Source organism: Ambystoma mexicanum, chromosome 14 (genome assembly GCF_040938575.1).
Source record: "Ambystoma mexicanum isolate Mex_15411 chromosome 14, UKY_AmexF1_1, whole genome shotgun sequence".
In the NCBI taxonomy this organism is placed as follows: Eukaryota; Metazoa; Chordata; class Amphibia; order Caudata; family Ambystomatidae; genus Ambystoma; species Ambystoma mexicanum.
This window is the reverse complement of record NC_090940.1, coordinates 556749673-556767230: the sequence shown is the minus strand read 5'-3', so window position 1 is coordinate 556767230 and position 17558 is coordinate 556749673. Positions and strand designations below refer to the sequence as shown.

The 17558-nt window shown below is 46.8% G+C and overlaps 1 protein-coding gene across 42 annotated transcripts in view; it reads left to right on the top strand.

Moving 5' to 3' along the window:
- NRXN3 (neurexin 3) overlaps window positions 1-17558 on the top strand; it is a 2596979-nt gene that overhangs the window by 304406 nt on the left and 2275015 nt on the right. For 36 of the 42 annotated variants that reach the window (XR_011283789.1, XR_011283791.1, XR_011283790.1 and 33 more), the window contains exon 4: window positions 9555-9584. The exons of the other annotated variants lie outside the window; for them this stretch is intronic. Coding sequence is in view for 32 of the 36 variants with exons in the window: in XM_069637909.1 (XP_069494010.1) it covers window positions 9555-9584 (30 nt within the window). In the remaining 4 variants the exon portion in view is untranslated. The remainder of the gene's footprint in view (window positions 1-9554; window positions 9585-17558) is intronic. 42 annotated transcript variants of the gene reach the window in all.

The following is a 17558-nucleotide window of genomic DNA, read 5'->3' as shown; positions in this document are numbered from 1 at the left end:
CCAGTCAAAATGGAAACATCAAGCATAACAGTTCTGAATCGCTGTTTTAATGTGTCAATACTTGGCAGTCTTCCTCCAGTTTGTTGAGCACAAGCCTTGTCCCTGAAGTAGTGGCAATAGCAGGGATTGAAATTACGATTGGATAAGCAGGAGCTAAAAGTAGCTCCTTGGTATCCAGCATTAACCAGTAACCAGGAGCCACCAATGGGGAATGAGGAGCCAGTACAAAGCTCTCTGCAAATCTAACTTCCACACTATATTCAAACATATACTTTTTTAAAATTATTTATTATCTCTTATGCTTTAAATTATATATAGATGAGTCCTAATGTCTATAGATTGTCCCAAATGCACAGACTTGGATTCACATAGGTGTGTGTGTTCGACATCAGTTGGTCTGGAGAGCCAACAGTAGCTCCTGGTAACTGTTGGTGTCAAGCTAACCAGGCTCTTCCAGGCAACACGTGGGAGCATAATGGCTCCTAGCTCCCCTCCGTTTCGAACCTTGCCATGGTTGGAGGTCACACCGAGAACGGTATTATAGAGAATTTATTTGAACAAGCGAAGTGTAAAATATTGAGGATAAAATGGAAAAGGTGCACATAATACACCATGTAGCACCGCCACAAGGGCAGCACGCGTTCAGCTGCTGGGAGGGTTGGTTGACTAAGTGGTTTATTAGAGGCACTTTGAGTCAGCCGTCCAACCACTCTACCCATGAGTAAGGCCAACACCAATCATGTGTCCTTACAGGAATCCTACCAATTCACCAAATGGGCCTAGTTGCTCTTTAATGCCTGGATAAGGCCACCAGCGCTAAGCCAATAAATGCTGAGCACCTTCCAAAAGGCCAGAGCACCATCAACGCCCATCCAGGCAACATCTAGAAGCTCCAAAGACCACTTATGGTGTCATTGCTCTTTTTTTTTTTTTTTTTAACCAAGATTTCCACTTTTGAAAGTGATGGAAAACTCTCTTCTTTCCATTTATTTTTCAATTATCTCAAGTGTTCAGTAGACCAGCTCTTCAGCTATAGTGCCAAGAAGCCGCAATTAAATAAGCGCTTTACCAGGATTAGACAGAGAGATGGGGACACAGTTACAGGTATAGCGGTTGTTGTGAAATACCAGGGTCTTGACTGATCCCATAACAAGTGTAAGAATGGTTCTATGTTCTTTTGCCGCTAGTTTGTTTTTTCGATTCGTTTTTTAATGGAAATTTGTCATCGAAAAAATTAATTGATTTTTATTTTTGTGGGTGGGATCCCCCTGAAGCCCCCTTTCCCAATTATTCTATCCCTAACTCCCTACCCCTTTTATCCCATTATGTCGATGAGGTTTTTCCATTAATATTTTATGGAAAAAAAAACTCATAGAACAAACACCTGGCGGCAAAACGACTATCTGTAGGAATAGAGCACACGTCTGCATGGGGCATCGTGGCATTGATAGGATATGCCTGTTACCCAACTCCATGGTATGGATTTTTATCCACCTCGGAAGGATGAAGGGTTGAGTAGACCTGCGACCAGGGGTGAAACACATAAGCCTGTAGTGGATGCTATAGTCCACTGAGCTGGCATCATAAACATTTGAGTCTATTCAAAATGTGTTGCGGTGTCTGATGTTCTCCAGAAAGAGGCCGTCTGTTGAAAGTGGACAGTTCGCTCTTTCTGTATGCCCACTACATTGAGCATTACTTTCCACAAGACAAGGGTTGTGATGAGCCCTAAAACTATAAAATGCGCCTTTGAACTCCAGGGACATGTTGCTCTAGCCATACTGGCCCTCACCAGTTCCTCTGTGACTACTGCAATGTCCTCAGAAGGTGACGCACCCATGCCACTGCTATTGAGGACGTGGGTGATTTAAGCAGATCTCGCCGGGTGTGATACAATAGGGAGCATGAAGGTATGGGCAGGTTCTGGCAAAACCTCTGCATGGAGGCGTGGCCTGCATTATGCCATGGCACAAGTAACTGGCTTGAATGGTAGTTGATGGCAGGAGTGTCAGCAAACCCCAGACCCTGCTGTAATTGTCATGAGCTAGAGTACTATCAACTACCACGAGAAACAACCGCCAAACATCCTTCATTCGAAAGTTCCCCCCCAACCCCCCGCAAAGATCTGAAAGTGGTATTCCACCCGGAATCTTTCCAAACTTGCCCTTTGACCACTGGCTGTAACAAGGGACCGTTGGGAAGGCCCTGGACACCCCGGAAGGTTTATGTCTCGGACACTTGGGCAAAGATTCCCGGATCCCTCCAGGGAGGGGCACTGTACGGAGAGTGCGGAGATCCACACTACTTCACAGACCGAGAGTTTAGGGATCTTTGCAAGGATATGGGGCCGAGACACTAGGACAGTGGTGTTCCCGGGCCCCCTCTTGAGTAAAGATATTGCTGCTGGGCCCTCCAGATGCCATTTCTGCTTATATTTTATATTAAAATCAATCACTGTACTCCCTTTTTGAAGAGTCTTGCGTGCCCCCGGGACATCCATCGGGCCCCCCAATGGGGGGTCAGCCCCCCAGTTTGAAGACCACTGCACGAGGATGAGAGAGTAGGAGTCCCTGCGAGGATACTTGGTATGAGTGCAGGGGTTCCTGCCTGTAACAACCGACAGGACTGTAGAGGTTCCTGCAAGGACGCTCTAGGGAGGGGGCAGGGATAGTGGGCAGGGTTGCATTCGTATTTATTGGTCTTTGGGGTGTTATTTCAAATAGAAATGGCGCGCGTAGGAAGTAAGGAAGGGGCCCGTGGCGGTCCCTTGGTAGGGTGCCCTGAGTGGGAGTAGCCCGTTCATGATGGGGGTAGAGTGTAGGGGTCATGAACCGAGATAGAGACTGCATACATAACCTAGAGCAGGGCTCGGCAAGCTTCAGCTCTCAAGATGTTTTGGACTGCAACTCCCATGACCTCTTAGCACTGACTATGCTGTATACGGCTGATGGAAATTGTAGTCCACAACACCTGGAGAGCCAAAGGTTGTAGACCCCTGACAAAGGCAATAGAAGTGTACTGCCGCATTGACATGTAATTGACATGTTTTCATATTGTGCGGGGGTTTAATGGGCAGGGATGTGGTGGGGGTCGGTTAGAGGGGGTGGGAGAAACTCCTTAATAAGTTGGGCTTAAGTCTTGTCTTGACCCCACACATATATGCTGGCTTTGATAAGTGGTAATGGGTTCAAGTGGAGGGGCGCCAGCAGGAGCGCGAGGAGGCACAAGAAAGTGAGGGGCAGAAATGTTAAGAATGGAAGGGGGGTTGGGTCCTAGGGATCAAGAGGGAGAGTACAGCCACCAAGATTCGGGGTGGGGGGGGAGGGCAAAATAAAATTGAAGAGCGCGGTTTTGCATGGAGAGCCCCCTAGCGTGGTAAAGGTGAAATGAGGACAGGGAGTTTTGAGGGAAGTTGTAGGGGGCAAACGTACGGGGGCGGGGTTTCAGGACACGGTAGGCTAGGGTGTTTGTATGTAAACACACCTGTCCCTCCTTCACAGCTACATGAAGAACACTAGGCCGCACCCCCCACCCCCACCCTACCCCCCGCACCAGTGTGCCATGGCATTGCCTTCCCTGCCTCAGGCTGAAGCTGCCAAGCTGTCTTGCAGGAGTCAGGAATGGCCGACTTTGGAAAAGGACAGGCGAGGGAAAGGCTCTGGCGTGGGGGCAGCCACGAGGGGTTACAGCCAGGCCTAGAAGTGGGCCCTCGCCCCAAATAACAGCCCTGCGTTCCGGCTCCATGGGCATGTGGGGACCTGTTAGCCACTGCTGGCAGCAGCAACCGCAGGCCCTGCATGGAAAGCGTGTTGGGCCAATGGAATCTTAGCCCCCCCCCCATTTGCTTCATTCTGAGTGTAATTTCCCACATAACAAAGAAGGGCACTGGCAAAAAGACCCCAGGGAGAGGAATCCGGGGATAAGAAGTAAATGGAAACAAGAACAGAAAAGAGAGCAAGAAACAAAGAGAAAAGTAAAGCAAGGGGAAAAAAGAAATGGCAGTAAAGAAAAAAAAGGGGACATTGAAAGAACTAAAGCACGGACATTTTAAATAAGAGATAGAAAACTACAGTGAAAGGACAGTACAAGTGTAATACTGAAAGAAAGTGTATTAATGAGCAGAAGATAAACCGTGGAACAAAGCCGGAAACACATAATTGAGAATTAGGAATGGGGTTAGACATTTAGAAATTGTTTGCTTATACAGCACATTGTAGCACCCAAAGGCTGCTCCCAAGCGCTAATATGACGCCGAGGTTTGGTCTGCGCGATCCGGGGGACATATATAACAGTCCAAAGGTAGTCTTCCTTACATTCTTTGATGTCCCAGCATCCACAGTCCTAATCTAAAGTGAAACCTGTGGTTTGCAGGGACACTGACTCACCCTTTGGTAGCAAGGCTGTACGCTCAGGGTTCACTATGTCGAAGGTGTTACGCAGGCTCAGATTTCAGCATAGCCCCTACATGAAATCATAATAAACAGATATGCCATTATAATTGAGGACTTAATGTCTTCTGCCTGCAGGAGTACAGGGATGAGAAGTGGTTAAACCCACCTTCTCAGCCGTCACACTTCTACAAAACAAGAGTGATCCCAATTATAAAGGTGAAACAGGCACTTTCAAGAGATATACCTCCTTTGCCTTGTGGGGTCACGTGTGCTGAGAGAAAGCTATACTTGAAAGAGGGGTGTGAAAGTGAAACAATAGAAAGCCAAATAGCAAATACAGCAGTTCAAAATAAAGGAATTCCGATCCAGGTTCTATAAAAGTGTGTATACTTTAATTAGACACACTATATGCAAAAGTAACTAAATGGAACAACAACTACACAAACCTCACCCCGGTGGAAAGAACAGAATATACAAGAGATAGAAAGATGCTCTCTGTGTGATGAAATAGAGGTGAAAGGCAATTAAGAACCACAATGTTTTGGCAGATTGACTGCATTGAACCAGGCTTCTTGTCACTGTATGAGAGGTTCAAAGATCAAAGTGCCAAAAGCAGCACCGGCGGGTTTTGGTTGGTTGAATGTGTCGATTGGCCTTGAAACGCGTCTTGAAGGAGTTCCATGGTGAAAAACAGGGGTGCTGGTTGATCAGTCTCTCATGTTTCTGTGAGTCCCAATCCAGGGGCTCAGAGACATGGTGGGTCATTTGTTCTCGTGCTCCCAAATATGGGTGAGGCTGGCAAACACCTGCAGGTGTCCTATACGTTCCAGTGAGGTCCAGGGTACTGGTGTGGCTGGCAGAGATGCATGGTCTTGCTCCAGCAGCAGGACACCCCCAATGTGCCCTAGGAATGGTTAGGCAGCTCAGCTTGCCACTGCCTTGGCTCATCTGCCTTCACCCCACAACTGAGGACTTTGGAAAGGACTGCTCTCCCAGCAGCTTCGACGCAACTTCCTTTTGAAGACCAATGATGAATCAATGAAGGAGTGATAGACCCACCTCTTTAGTCAGAATTCCACAGGGGATTGGTCCAGTGCCTGCCTTTCTGACAAGTGGCCTTTGCCTTCTCGCATCATATACAAAGTGATTTGTGCTAAAGGAAGTAGAGCTACAGAAAGAAACCGAGGATGGAATCTTTTTCCAACTGTGCTGAGCTCCTTCTGACTACACTAACACTGCCCACTTCCCTTGACAATAGCATCAAAGGCCCTTTGGTATGCAACTCCCTGGTGTGTGGAGCTAATTCTTTGATGTAGGGTCTGCACGTTGACTCCTGTTTCCCAGGACTATTCCTGATGAGGGCTTCCTGGCCTGGAGAATGGTGTTACCCAAGCTCACAAAGGATCAAAGGAGGGGCACAGCCTTGCAGTCTTGTCCTGCTGGCTGGGAAGGAGAAGCTGTCTGATCAGAATACACATAACCCTTCCTCAACTCAGTTGAGCTGGGTTCACAGTGTGGATCCATGCATGATTTAGATCAGCAGTGGCTCTTCATAATTATGTAAACCCCCTGCCACCGTACCCCCCAGGGGCATGGTTTATTTCCCAGATTATCCTGCCACCTGGTGGGAGAGTATATCCTAATCATATGAAATTTGGAACAGAGGTGCAAACTTAAATGCAACCCGCCACAGCAGCTGTCAAATGGGGCTCCTGTGACCTCTGATCCTGATCTATGCCACTGGAGAGCCGGAGCTGCAGATCAAGAGACTGATGCAGCAAGGCTTAGGGGACTGCTCTGCTTTTGGAATGGAGTTTACTAGGGGGTCGGGGGTCAGATTAGCAGATGGAATTACCTGTGTCATTGTATTAGTTATTAAAAATCAAAGCAACCAGAGCTTCCACACCTTTACAGATCGCAATTCCTCGCATAAATAATAGATCTTATTTTGGTTACTAAACTTTTCACTTGACTCAACTTGAGAAAACATTGGAGATGGATGTGCAGCAGTCAACCACCCCGCTACAGAAATAGTCACTGGAGCTGAGCATTATCGCCTTAAAGTCCACATCCTATCAAGGCGATATCATCTTGCTTTTGAGCCTCTCCTTTCTTTCTGATTCTGAAAACAAAATTACGTTCCCTACAGGCAACTTTGCTTATAAAGCCAGATTAACCCAACAAAAACCTAATTGCGTATATTATAATATTCTGCCCTACTTTCCCTTTGCTGAGCCGGTAATCACCTATGTTACAATTGGTTTACTACGGCAGAATTTGTTCTCCCCGGGGCGATCTCAATTATATTTCTGATGTTTATATTTTTTATTTGTGCTGATGGGGGGTCGGGAGGGAGAATACTCAAATGGACAGAGTTTAATGTTGGTTTAAAGACCTTGAATTGCCTCTCATTTGCGTTCCTGATGAGATGAGCACTTAATATCTCTTAATTGCTCTGTCTGCAATTTTCACAAACCATTTCCCCGGTGGTTTCCTTACGTATTGGTTTTGTTTGTCTTCTGATGCACCCCTTGGAGAACCTGATTGGAATTGTACATAAGAGCAATTTCTCTATAATTTGGGCTCGGTGAGTGTTGCCCTGATTTTGCTACAAGTGACATCTAGGACCTGCCTCATCGGCACCCGGTGTTATTGTGTTGCCAGTCACCCCGGTAGCATCCAACATATGCCCCTTCATCGTCCCAGTCGACTCCCTGATTTTTCTGGCAGATGAGCTCAAATTGAAACGGGTGGTATAGCTCAATGGCAATGAGCATGTCTTGGAAGAGCAACATAGGTTTGAATCCGGAGTCCGCGCTTAGAAACCTCCTCCGTATTAAGCACGTAATAAATAACCAATTATAATACTAATGATATCATCTCTTCCACAGGGATTTCCCTGGCTTGCCTCTACTTCGTATGCGTCTTTCCATTTTTCATATGCAATTTTTGTAGGTAGGGGCTAATACCAATGAAAGGATGATTTTTAAAGTCGCTGCTACACTATATATGGAGGAACGTCTTCAAATATATAGAAATCTCAGGAAACAAAATGGAGGTTGAAAACCCTGAGTTGTTGGTTGAATTCTTGAAGCAAACTGTTCATTTTTAATGCTTTGCTAACTTTGTTGGGATATGAGATTTTTCGCAGAGTTGATGTTGGGCTGTCCGAGTTTAAAGACTGTACTGGTAGATGAGGCGTAACCTATTTGTTTTCTGGTGCAAATCCTATAAATTCCTTGTTTGATGGTCGCGAGATCCCGCCTGTGGCCATAGTATTGATTTAAGATGAGGGTCTGCTGGATTTCCAGTGGACCATTTAAGACTGAGGTCCTTGAAGTTGCTATGAGTTGGGTTCCAATATCTGCAGACCTGTTCAAAGCTCTATATGAGTGTCGAATGGTAAACCGGCGAGTAGACCTTTTTAAAAAAAATTCCATTCATGACATGCTGGTTACCCCACCAGGTATACAGTTTCAGGCTGGCGAATAGTGGGTAGAGAGACAGTAGACCCGATGACGTACCATTGGTTGGTATAAGGTGGGTTAGGAAGTGGGGAGTTTAACTTCAGCCTCTTCCGAATGAACAGTGGCATCCGTCATTGATCGTGAGACCTGTCGTTCTGAAGTCTTGGGGCAGAGACGAAGGTCTGTCTTCGGGTCTTGCTTTTTGGAGGGGGCAGGAAGGCAGGCAATGCAAAGTTACTGAAGTATGTCAACTTTTATTAATTTGAATCCACGTTTTAAGGAAATAATGCAGCTCACGCACAAGCGACAGAAATAGATGTGCCAACATAGTGGTAACTCGGGAACTAGAGAAGGAGTCTGCAATCTTTGGCCCTCCAGATATTTTTGACCATGACTCCCATGATCCTCCAGCAGTGACTGTGCTGGCTAGGGTTGATGGGAGTTTCAGTCAAAAACGCCCGGAGAGCCAACAGTTGCAGACCTCCGAATGGAAGCCCTTTAGGAATAATGACTGCTCAGTAAGACATTACTTGGCATGGCAGTTCTCTCCATTGGCACACCAATTGGCCAATAGGCCACGCGATCCAGAGAGGTTGTTACTTCTTACAGAAACTCTGAGAACTAAATCTTTCCGCATCGCAGTTCAGTTTCCTGGGGTGAGGTCTTCCTGTCGCCGGTGGCGGCCGGGGGGATATGGGGGATGTTGTTACATGGGGTCATTGGTCAGATGGTTAACCAAAGAGGAGTGAGACTGAGGTGTGACAATTAGACTTTTCAGGCTAGGCTCAATGAGCTCCTGAGTTGGACTCCACTCCAGCCACCCCTTTTACTGTTCGCCCTCCACACAGTGGTCCTAAATCTCTGATGTGACTTGTGGGCCTTGGACGGTCCAAGGGTTTTATGACTGGTCATTGCTTCTAAAATGGGACTGAAGCTGGCCTTTCTGGGGCTGGCCTGAAATACAATCCTTCCCTATGCCTGCGAAGAGCCGATCTTCTAGGGTTGCCCGACTCCAGCCCTCGAGGGCCAGATACATGCCAGGTTTTCAGGATTCCCCTCATTAATATTCATGAGACACATTTGCATACGATTGTAAATGTATGCCCATTTTTCCTCATGAATATTAATGAGGCATATCCTGAAAACCTGTCAGGATTCCGGCCCCCAAGGCCCGCAGTTGGACATAGTTCAAGCCGCATATGGCCCATTCCTCGGACAGACCCTGCCCATTAAATGGGTGTGGTAGAGAGTGGTCCACCAGAATAAAAATCCACAGGTTGATGTTGAATTTATTGAGGGACATTTGAGTTTCACCTAGACACACTTCTAAAGCAAACAGACAATAATCCAGGCAGCCCTGCAAACTATAAAACTGTAAACTGAACTGTTAGTAAAGTGTAGCGCACTATTACAGAGATCAGGGACAAACGACACAGTCCTGCATATTTAGGAGAACCTGACGCCCCGCCCCTAGTCCATTTCACCTTTCACTTTCACTAACGAAAGGCAAACTTCACCCCCTCCAGGGGAAGCTTGGTCAAGCTGTGTGGTCTGGGGGTCCATGCTTGGCGCTTGCCCAGCGCATGCGACCCCGCAATGCCCGCTGGGGCATTGTGCACTGGATTGCTGCCTCACTCTGTCTCTTTTTTTTCTCTCACCCTCTCCTCTTGGCTCTGCTGCTCTTCTTCCTGCGAAGGCCTCTCGCACCTGATGATGGGTGAACAAGGTAGGGCCCGTTTTCTTACCTCTGTCCTTTATGCCTGTTCTGCCCCCCCACTCCCCGCCCTCTTCATCGCCCGGACAGCCCATCCTCCCGACACATTGGCCACGTTGAACGTTTCATTTGCACTTTTGGTGTTATTTTATTTTTTTCAAAATGCTTCCATTTTATTTTGCGTTTATATCTGACCTAAATTGCACAAACTGCACCGGGTGGTGCAAATAAAGAAAGCTTTGCTAAATTGCATTTTTAAGTTACCTTTTGCAAGTTATGTCAAATTGTATCGGGCGATGCTGCACGCCATTGCAATTCAAAAATTGCAAAAGGAAAAAACGAGAAGTGCACATGACTGTCCCCCGGTGCAATTTACCAACACGTGCAATATTGCCCGCTGGGAATTTGCACCAGTGGCGAGAAATGCAAGTAAATCCCAAACAGAAATTGAGCGCAACCATTTTCATTTGCACCACCCACTGCTACTGGTGCAATTGCCCCAGTGCTGCTTATGCAATTGCCCGCAGTGCTGCAGACGAGCAGAGCTGGCAGCTTTGTATGTAGTCCTCTTTCCATATGTATGTTTACATGTACACATTTCATCTGGCTATTCTTTGAGACATTATCCTGATCTGAGGGTAGAGAGAGGAAAGGATGGTTTAAAACCGATAGCTAAAAAATGTTTTAAAAAATGTTTTGCGGTACAAAGCCTATTTCACAAGTGCTGCAGATTCAATGCCCAACAAGGGCGCAGATCCGGGTCCATAAAGTACCAGCAAGACAATGAAACAGGACCACCAGGTCCACTTAACAAATCACGAAACCTATATCGTTATAGGGTCCATGCTGGCCTCACAATCGTCATCGTGAATGTATCCTTTTCAAGGTAATGTTATGGAGTAACGAGAGCCAAACATTCATGTGCCCAGAAGGCAGCTAGAGAAATGCCACTTTAAAATAAACCATTAATTCCCATCACTGTATGCAATGGCACATCCACTTATTATTCCCTCATAAAAACAACCCAAAAGAAGTGACCGAAACCCAACAGACCAGTTAACCCCTATGGCACTTGGAGCCCAGGGTCTTGCACTATCTGCTGGAGAGGGCACAGCCGGTCCTGGGCGTCTGCTGTAGAGAGTTCTGATCCTGAACGCCCACTCGGTGTTGGCAGCGGCACCGTGGCTGGCATTGCTGACACAGCGATGGGTCTTTCAGTGGGCGAGTGTCTTCTTCCAAGGCCTACTGGGAGGTTTAGCCGTCCCCGCAGAGGCTTGGCCATGAAGGCCTCCCTCAAGAGTAGGCTGTGGAAGTCTGCAGGGTGCCGGGCCTCTGCAGACGTGTCCTGTTCTGGTCTCCGGCAGGGTGAAGCGAGATGAGAGACCGAGTTATCAACCGTACAGAGAGGTCCCGAGATTGATGTCCTTGTAGGGCTGGGTGAGGGGAGAAATTATTGAGACAATATATGCTCTTTGAGTAGGACCTCAGTAGAGCGGTCACACCCAGCACCAGTATGAAACCTGGGCTCCCCAGGTGTTTTGGACTACAACTTCCATGATCCGGTATCCTGGACTATGCTGGCTAGGGCTGATGAGAGTCGTAGTTTGACGTTTCCCAAGAGGCAAACGGTTGACTCCCCTGCCCCATAGCAAGAGGTCCTGAAAGAAGTTGTCTCGTAGGGAAACTTTGGAGTTAAAAAATAATACGTTATTTAGAAGAATTGAGGGTAAATGCAAGGTAGTGCCTTCCAGAATAAATGGTGGCAGGCAAAATCACCAGGGAGTTCTATAATCCTAATCCTTTAGCACATCGAGAGGTGGAGACACTGCGGGTTCCGAGATGTTGCCGCCAGCAGGAGCAATGCCAACTAGATGGCCTGGTGGCACTTATCTGCCTTGGGTATCCTATATATCCCTATATGTGGATAAGGCTATACAGATCTGCAACGATGCGTGTATGTATATATATATATATATATATATATATATATATATATATATATATAGTGTTGGCATATGCCTCGATGCCCTTGGGCTGCTAGTGCGCTTTACAAATCCAAATAAATAAAAATATGCCCCTTTCCGTGCATGCCGTGGAAAGGTTCCAACAGCTGCGCAGAGCAGAAACCGCCATCTTTTGGACAGGCAGACGCAGTGAGACGTTGCATGACGGGATGCTCAGTGCTCATTATGAGCCTCTTGAACCTGGCCTCTCGCTCCTCTTTGATTGGCGGGTATATAGATTGGCAGCGGCCGAGCGGAGTACATTGCAGCAATCGCCTGCTTATTTCTCCGCAGCCGGATGATTGCTGGGTAAATGCAAATCTCGTCCGGGCCCAAGTCCTGCCACATTAAAGCCCCTAAAGACATTGCATACCTTGGTTGGGTGAATTCTGTTTCTGAGGTAGCATTTACATCTAGCTGAAGCAGCCAGTCCTCCACTCGGTTACCCCCTGAGGGCTGATGGGACACTATTCTTGGCTGTTACGGGTGAGCATTGGCCAATAATCTGTCTTGCGGGGCAGAGTGGGGGTTATACCCTCTTTCCCCGATGAAGTCATCTAGTTATCAGGACTTCTCTGGCCAGTGGAGCAGACACAACCAGTGATGATCAAAAGTAGAGCGGTCACCAAATAGTTAAACAGTGTATCTGGTGATGTTGGGTTTATAACCGATTATTAACACACCATATGGTTATGAGGCGTGTAGACCTTCTGGTAACATATTTACAAGGTAGGTAGGATTTGTCGCCATACTGGGCAGTTGTCAAGACCCAACGGTTGACTCCCCAATATCTCAGATATCTTCTGGGTGACAAAACAATTGAGCGGTTTTCTCTCCTTGCCAGTCTCTATTTGCTAGCTTCAATCAAGTGGGAACAAGGCCTCTTCACCGAAATCCTTAGAAATAGGCTCTGAGGGATTCCGTCCTCCAAAGATTCCACCAACTTGGGAGTTCCACCCAATTAAACGTTTAGACCCGTAGAAGTAACCTTGACGTTGAAGTCCCAACTGTCCCGTAGCATGGGAGGGCGTTCATTGGGATTAAAGGGTATAGAACTACTAGCAAGCTGCAACCTACGGCTCTCCAGATGCTTTGTACTACGATTTCCATGATCCCTCACCATTCAGTATGCTGGCTGGGGCTGATGGGGCGGGAGGCGATGTAGTTCAAAACATCAGCTCATGAGTCACATTATACATGCAGACCCGTGCTTTTCCCACCAACCTCGACCATGCAGTACCGCAGCATTCACTCCGGTCCCCTATGACCAATTGGAACGCAGTATCTATTGTACCATCACATTTCGTCCTGCGATGATGAGGTGGCTTGCCCGTGCCATTGGCCTACGCTGCTTACACTAGCGACTCAAATCACTATGCCCATTGCAAAGTCCCAATTAGAAATCTGCCCCCCCCCCCAATAACACTAGGTTTATTGTGTCCAATTGGTTTTCCCACACCAATCTTCCATCAGGTGCCCACTCTTCACTAAGGACGCAGAGTTCCCGCTTCAAGGTGCCGCCAGGTAGTTGAAGACCATCTGCAGACCCCCTTGGTATCTTTTTGTCTTGTTTCTGCAGCCTCCCCCCTTTCAAAATGTCCACTCTCCTCTAACCCCTCCCCCTTACTCCTCTCTCTCTTCCCTGGACTTTGCATGGGTTTGCACTGAAATGATTATGCATGTAATGCCACATAGGGTCTAGAGCATGCCGGGATAGCAACTTTGCGCCTTTAGCATGCGTATATTCGTGCCTCAACTTTAAAAAAAAAAAAGTTGTGGCCTGCCTGTGTTTGCCACGTGATGCACACAGCTGAAGAGCCAGGTTTGTCATCAATTCCACATTTATGAAAACATTTGTTCTTTGGTATCAAATTGCATCTGCATCCGTGTGCCATTTGCTGTGTGCATTTTTGCGCGTTTGCACTTTTTCTTAATTTTGTTCGTGTGCATTCATTTTGTCTTTGTACGGAGTCTGATTTTGTTATCCTTCCTCTTGGGCCTTCGTCCTCTTCTTTTTTTTTTTTTTTTTTTTTTTTTGTTCTTTGTTTTGGTTCTGTTTTGTTCCCTTTGCTCCTCCGTGATGGATGTCTTACCCTGTTTTCCATTTTCTCGGATTGCCACGCCTCCATTTCTCTAGGTCGAAGTAAAGGTAGAGATTTAATATTTTTAATACATTTTTCATTTTAACTGTCTGGAAACTTGGTTGTGCAGATAATTGTTTTCTGTTGTTAATTATTCCTGTTCTAAATGGTAACATGCTCAGTTTGAATTTTTGCCCCCCCTTTGAAAAAATTAGGAGAGTTCCTGGCAGAAGTGGTCAGTCACAGATCAGTCTCCCTGTGACATGTTACTGCCTTGTCTGGTCCAATCTGCCAACATGATCCATTCCAATGTTATCCAGCCCAGATTTTTCCTTTGCATTCTGGGACTTGTAGTCCGAGTTTTACAATCGGGAAAAGCAGAACTCCAAGTCCCAGAATGCAAAGGAAAAAAAACAGGACTGGAGAAGCACCTACAGAGTGGAATGGATCATCTTGGCAACTATGCAATCGGTCCTTCAAAAGGGTTCACCTTTTTGTACATATCCTGCACATTTTTTGAAAACTGCAAATGTGGGCTCTGGTGCTGACATCCAGTGCTGCTAGTGACACAACAACATTAACTTTGTGTGTGTGACCTTTTTAGTGAAACCCTCCCAAAATGGCCGGGGTCTTGCTGCCCAACAAAATGGAGGGCAGCCGTGTGAAAACCTGCATTGTGAAGTGGATGTTCTAGCTTCAATGTAAAATGATGTTGTGGGTAACCTCTCGTCTCCGTTACACCTTTTTGAAGCACTGTTTACCAAGAGGTTCTAGTGGGGGGGGGGGGGCGGTTTGGGGATCAGGGTCGGGGAATTGCACAAAGATAGAGTAACACAAAGAAAACCAGGGGACCAATTGCGGAGGCCTGTGCTTTTATTGGTAGTTAAAGGAAAGCTGCAGACTTGAAGATCCCGGCTGGTCTTCTGGTGTCTGATCCCATTGCCCTATCAGGGATCTGGTGTCTGATGCCATTGCCCTATCAGGGATCTGGTGTCTGATCCCATTGCCCTATCAGGGATCTGGTGTCTGATCCCATTGCCCTATCAGGGATCTGGTGTCTGATCCCATTGCCCTATCAGGGATCTGGTGTCTGATCCCATTGCCTAACTGCGGCTCTCCAGGTCTTCTGGACTACGCTTCCTATGATTCCTCTCCATTTACTATGCTGGGTGGGGGCGTATGGGATTTGTAGTCCAAATCATCAGGAGAGCCAAAGGTAGCAGACCCCCTGTCTTGTGTCTCAACCTGTTTTCAAGATGTATCCGAACACGTGAGATTTCTGATCAGTGAAGGCATTGGCAGCGAAGAGTGTCATTGCGGCAGGTGGGCTCAGTACGGGTCAGCGGACCCTTCCGCTGTGGCAGATCTTACTACAAGTGCCAGAATGTAAAGAATGGTTCCATGTCATTTCATCGTGGGATGTTTTTTTGCTCGGTTTTTTACTGCGATTTCTTTTATAAAAAAAAACCCATAGAATTTTTTAAAAATTCTTTTTGGGGGATTCTCACCAAAACCCCCATTCCCTTTAATGTTTTGTGTATTCCCAAACACCCACACCCCATATATATATCATTTTCTATCCCCCCATAAAAAATTTGATACATTTTTTCATAAAAAAATGTGCAGTAAAAAACCCAGCGAAAAAACATCCCGCGATGAAAGGACGTCGTATCCAAAGAACAAACCAGGACTGGATAAGCACCTACAGATTGGAATGTGTCGTGTTGGCAAGAATGCCCCTTTACTCCAGGGCGTGAGCGTGTGAAGCGCCTACCTTGTGTATCACGATACTCCCTTCGTCACGCTGGATGTCTCTTTTAACCGTAAACCAAACACAAATAATGTTGCAGTGTCCTGGCGTTGTACTTTGTACTGTTTGTTTCATGCAGCCAGGTACAAACTTTATAAACACTGCACTAATGATGGGCTCCAAACCGTCACGGGTAAGTGGCTTTCAGCACTGACGAGGTGAATGGTTGAAGCGCTGCGTTCTTATCTTGTATCATGCCAGTTGTCTCTTGTTGCCAATACCATCAGACATGCGAACAGCTTCACTTGTGTTGTGTTCCTCGCACAGGTACACTCAGACTGTGACACTGCCCTACTGTGTATCATTTGTTTAGTTTAGTCTAGTCATACACCAGCATGCTGTGCATCATTTGTATGCTCTGCTTAAGCATTTCCTGTCACGTGGCCTCGTGGACTTCCGGTAATTGTGTTGTATGATCTTTAGACTGATTGGAGGGATCTGAACGTTCTCCTAGCCAGACCTAAAAAGACAACAGAGCAGTTGGGAGTTGTTCCCAACACCAACCCAATATTCCGTGCTCACGTGGCAGTGCACGGGTGCCCTTGTTAAAAAAGGTTCAAACGACGTGTGTTAATGGAGACAATCCACAAAGGTATCGAGTGACAACCTCCACTAGTTCCTTGTTTTGTACATTCCGTGTTTGGTGTTTTCCCGTTGACAATATGGGACTGCAAGTCCCAGCATGCAGTGTTCACTAACAGCACTGACTAAATGCATGGTATGGGGGGGGGCCACCTGGCAGATACAAATACATGTGATGTTTTTTCTTAATGAAGAGCTATTACAGGCTGCCTTATGTCAAGCAACATGGTAAGAACCCGCTTTTCAACTTTGACCTGAAATGTTTGCAGCGCATGCTCAAACTTTGCGTAACGAGGCGCCCTGTAATGAATGAATGAATCTTACATGCTGATATTTGTTATTGTTTAAAGAACGGGCATAGCACGAGAGTGGCGGAGCGCTGTACAGAATGCGGGTAACCAGTCTTTGGGCTGGCATCTTTTAACAGTAGCGCAGTGCTGCGAGTGGCGCCCTGTGCGTCCATTGGGATTCGTTCTTGGTCAGGTGTTGAAAAAGCCACGCTTCTCCGTGTGGAGCAAAGTTGCTGTCATTTATTAAGAAAAAACATTGTGCATGTTTACACATTGCGCCGTCACATAGCGCGAGGACTTGGAGGCAACGTGTTCTGCTTCAAAGCTTTCCTTTTACAATCCTGTGTTATCTGGCTCTGCAAGACTCCGATGGCAAGAGCTGGCATGAGGGGAGGGGATGTGGAAGTACAGGGCACTCACTGTCTGGGTATCCTTGTGAGTAATTGGGTCCAGGCACTGTGCTATGGTAGCCTTAGGAAGGCTCCGCTGGTCGCCGCAAGGACGCAGCTCTGCTGTAGGATAACTCGCAATTCTGGTCTAATGCGCTAGGAAGCCTGTCTGCTCCACCTGCTGGCCTGGAGCTGCCTGCCAGGGAAATCCCACCAGCTGTGGAGCAAAGGCTAGCCAGCAGCCTGCTAGAAGGAGCTGCTTTCTTTATCTGGCAAGAGACTTAGGGGCCGATTCATGGAATATTTGCCCGGTTCAAAGTGAACTTGCACTGCTGAAAAGTGACTTTGCACGGCCGACACAAACCCTGAATCATGGATCTGTGCAAAGTGTATTTTTACAGTGCAAAGTCCAGGCATTTTTGCAGTTCAATATGACTTTGCGCGAATACTTTACACGCCAATAATACACTTTGCACAGTTCCATGAATCAGGGTTTGTGTTGGCGTTGCAAAATCAAATTTCAGCAGTGCAAATTCACTTTGAACCGGGCAAATATTCCAGGAATCAGGCCCAAAGGGTGTCGATTGGTCCAGTGACCTCAGCAGAGTGTCTTTAACAAGGATAAGCTATCAGTTCTATTTAAAGAGCCCACATTCACTGCATTGGGGCATCTTGGCGCTGATAACACATGTTTATGGTTGGCACAACTCAGTTGCACTTATTTGGGAAGCACACCTGGCCTGGATTCGAACCTGTGACCACGAGGACAACACATATCCTGTATCGGATGTAATGCGGACTGAGCCACAGTTTGGATACTGTAAAAAGGTA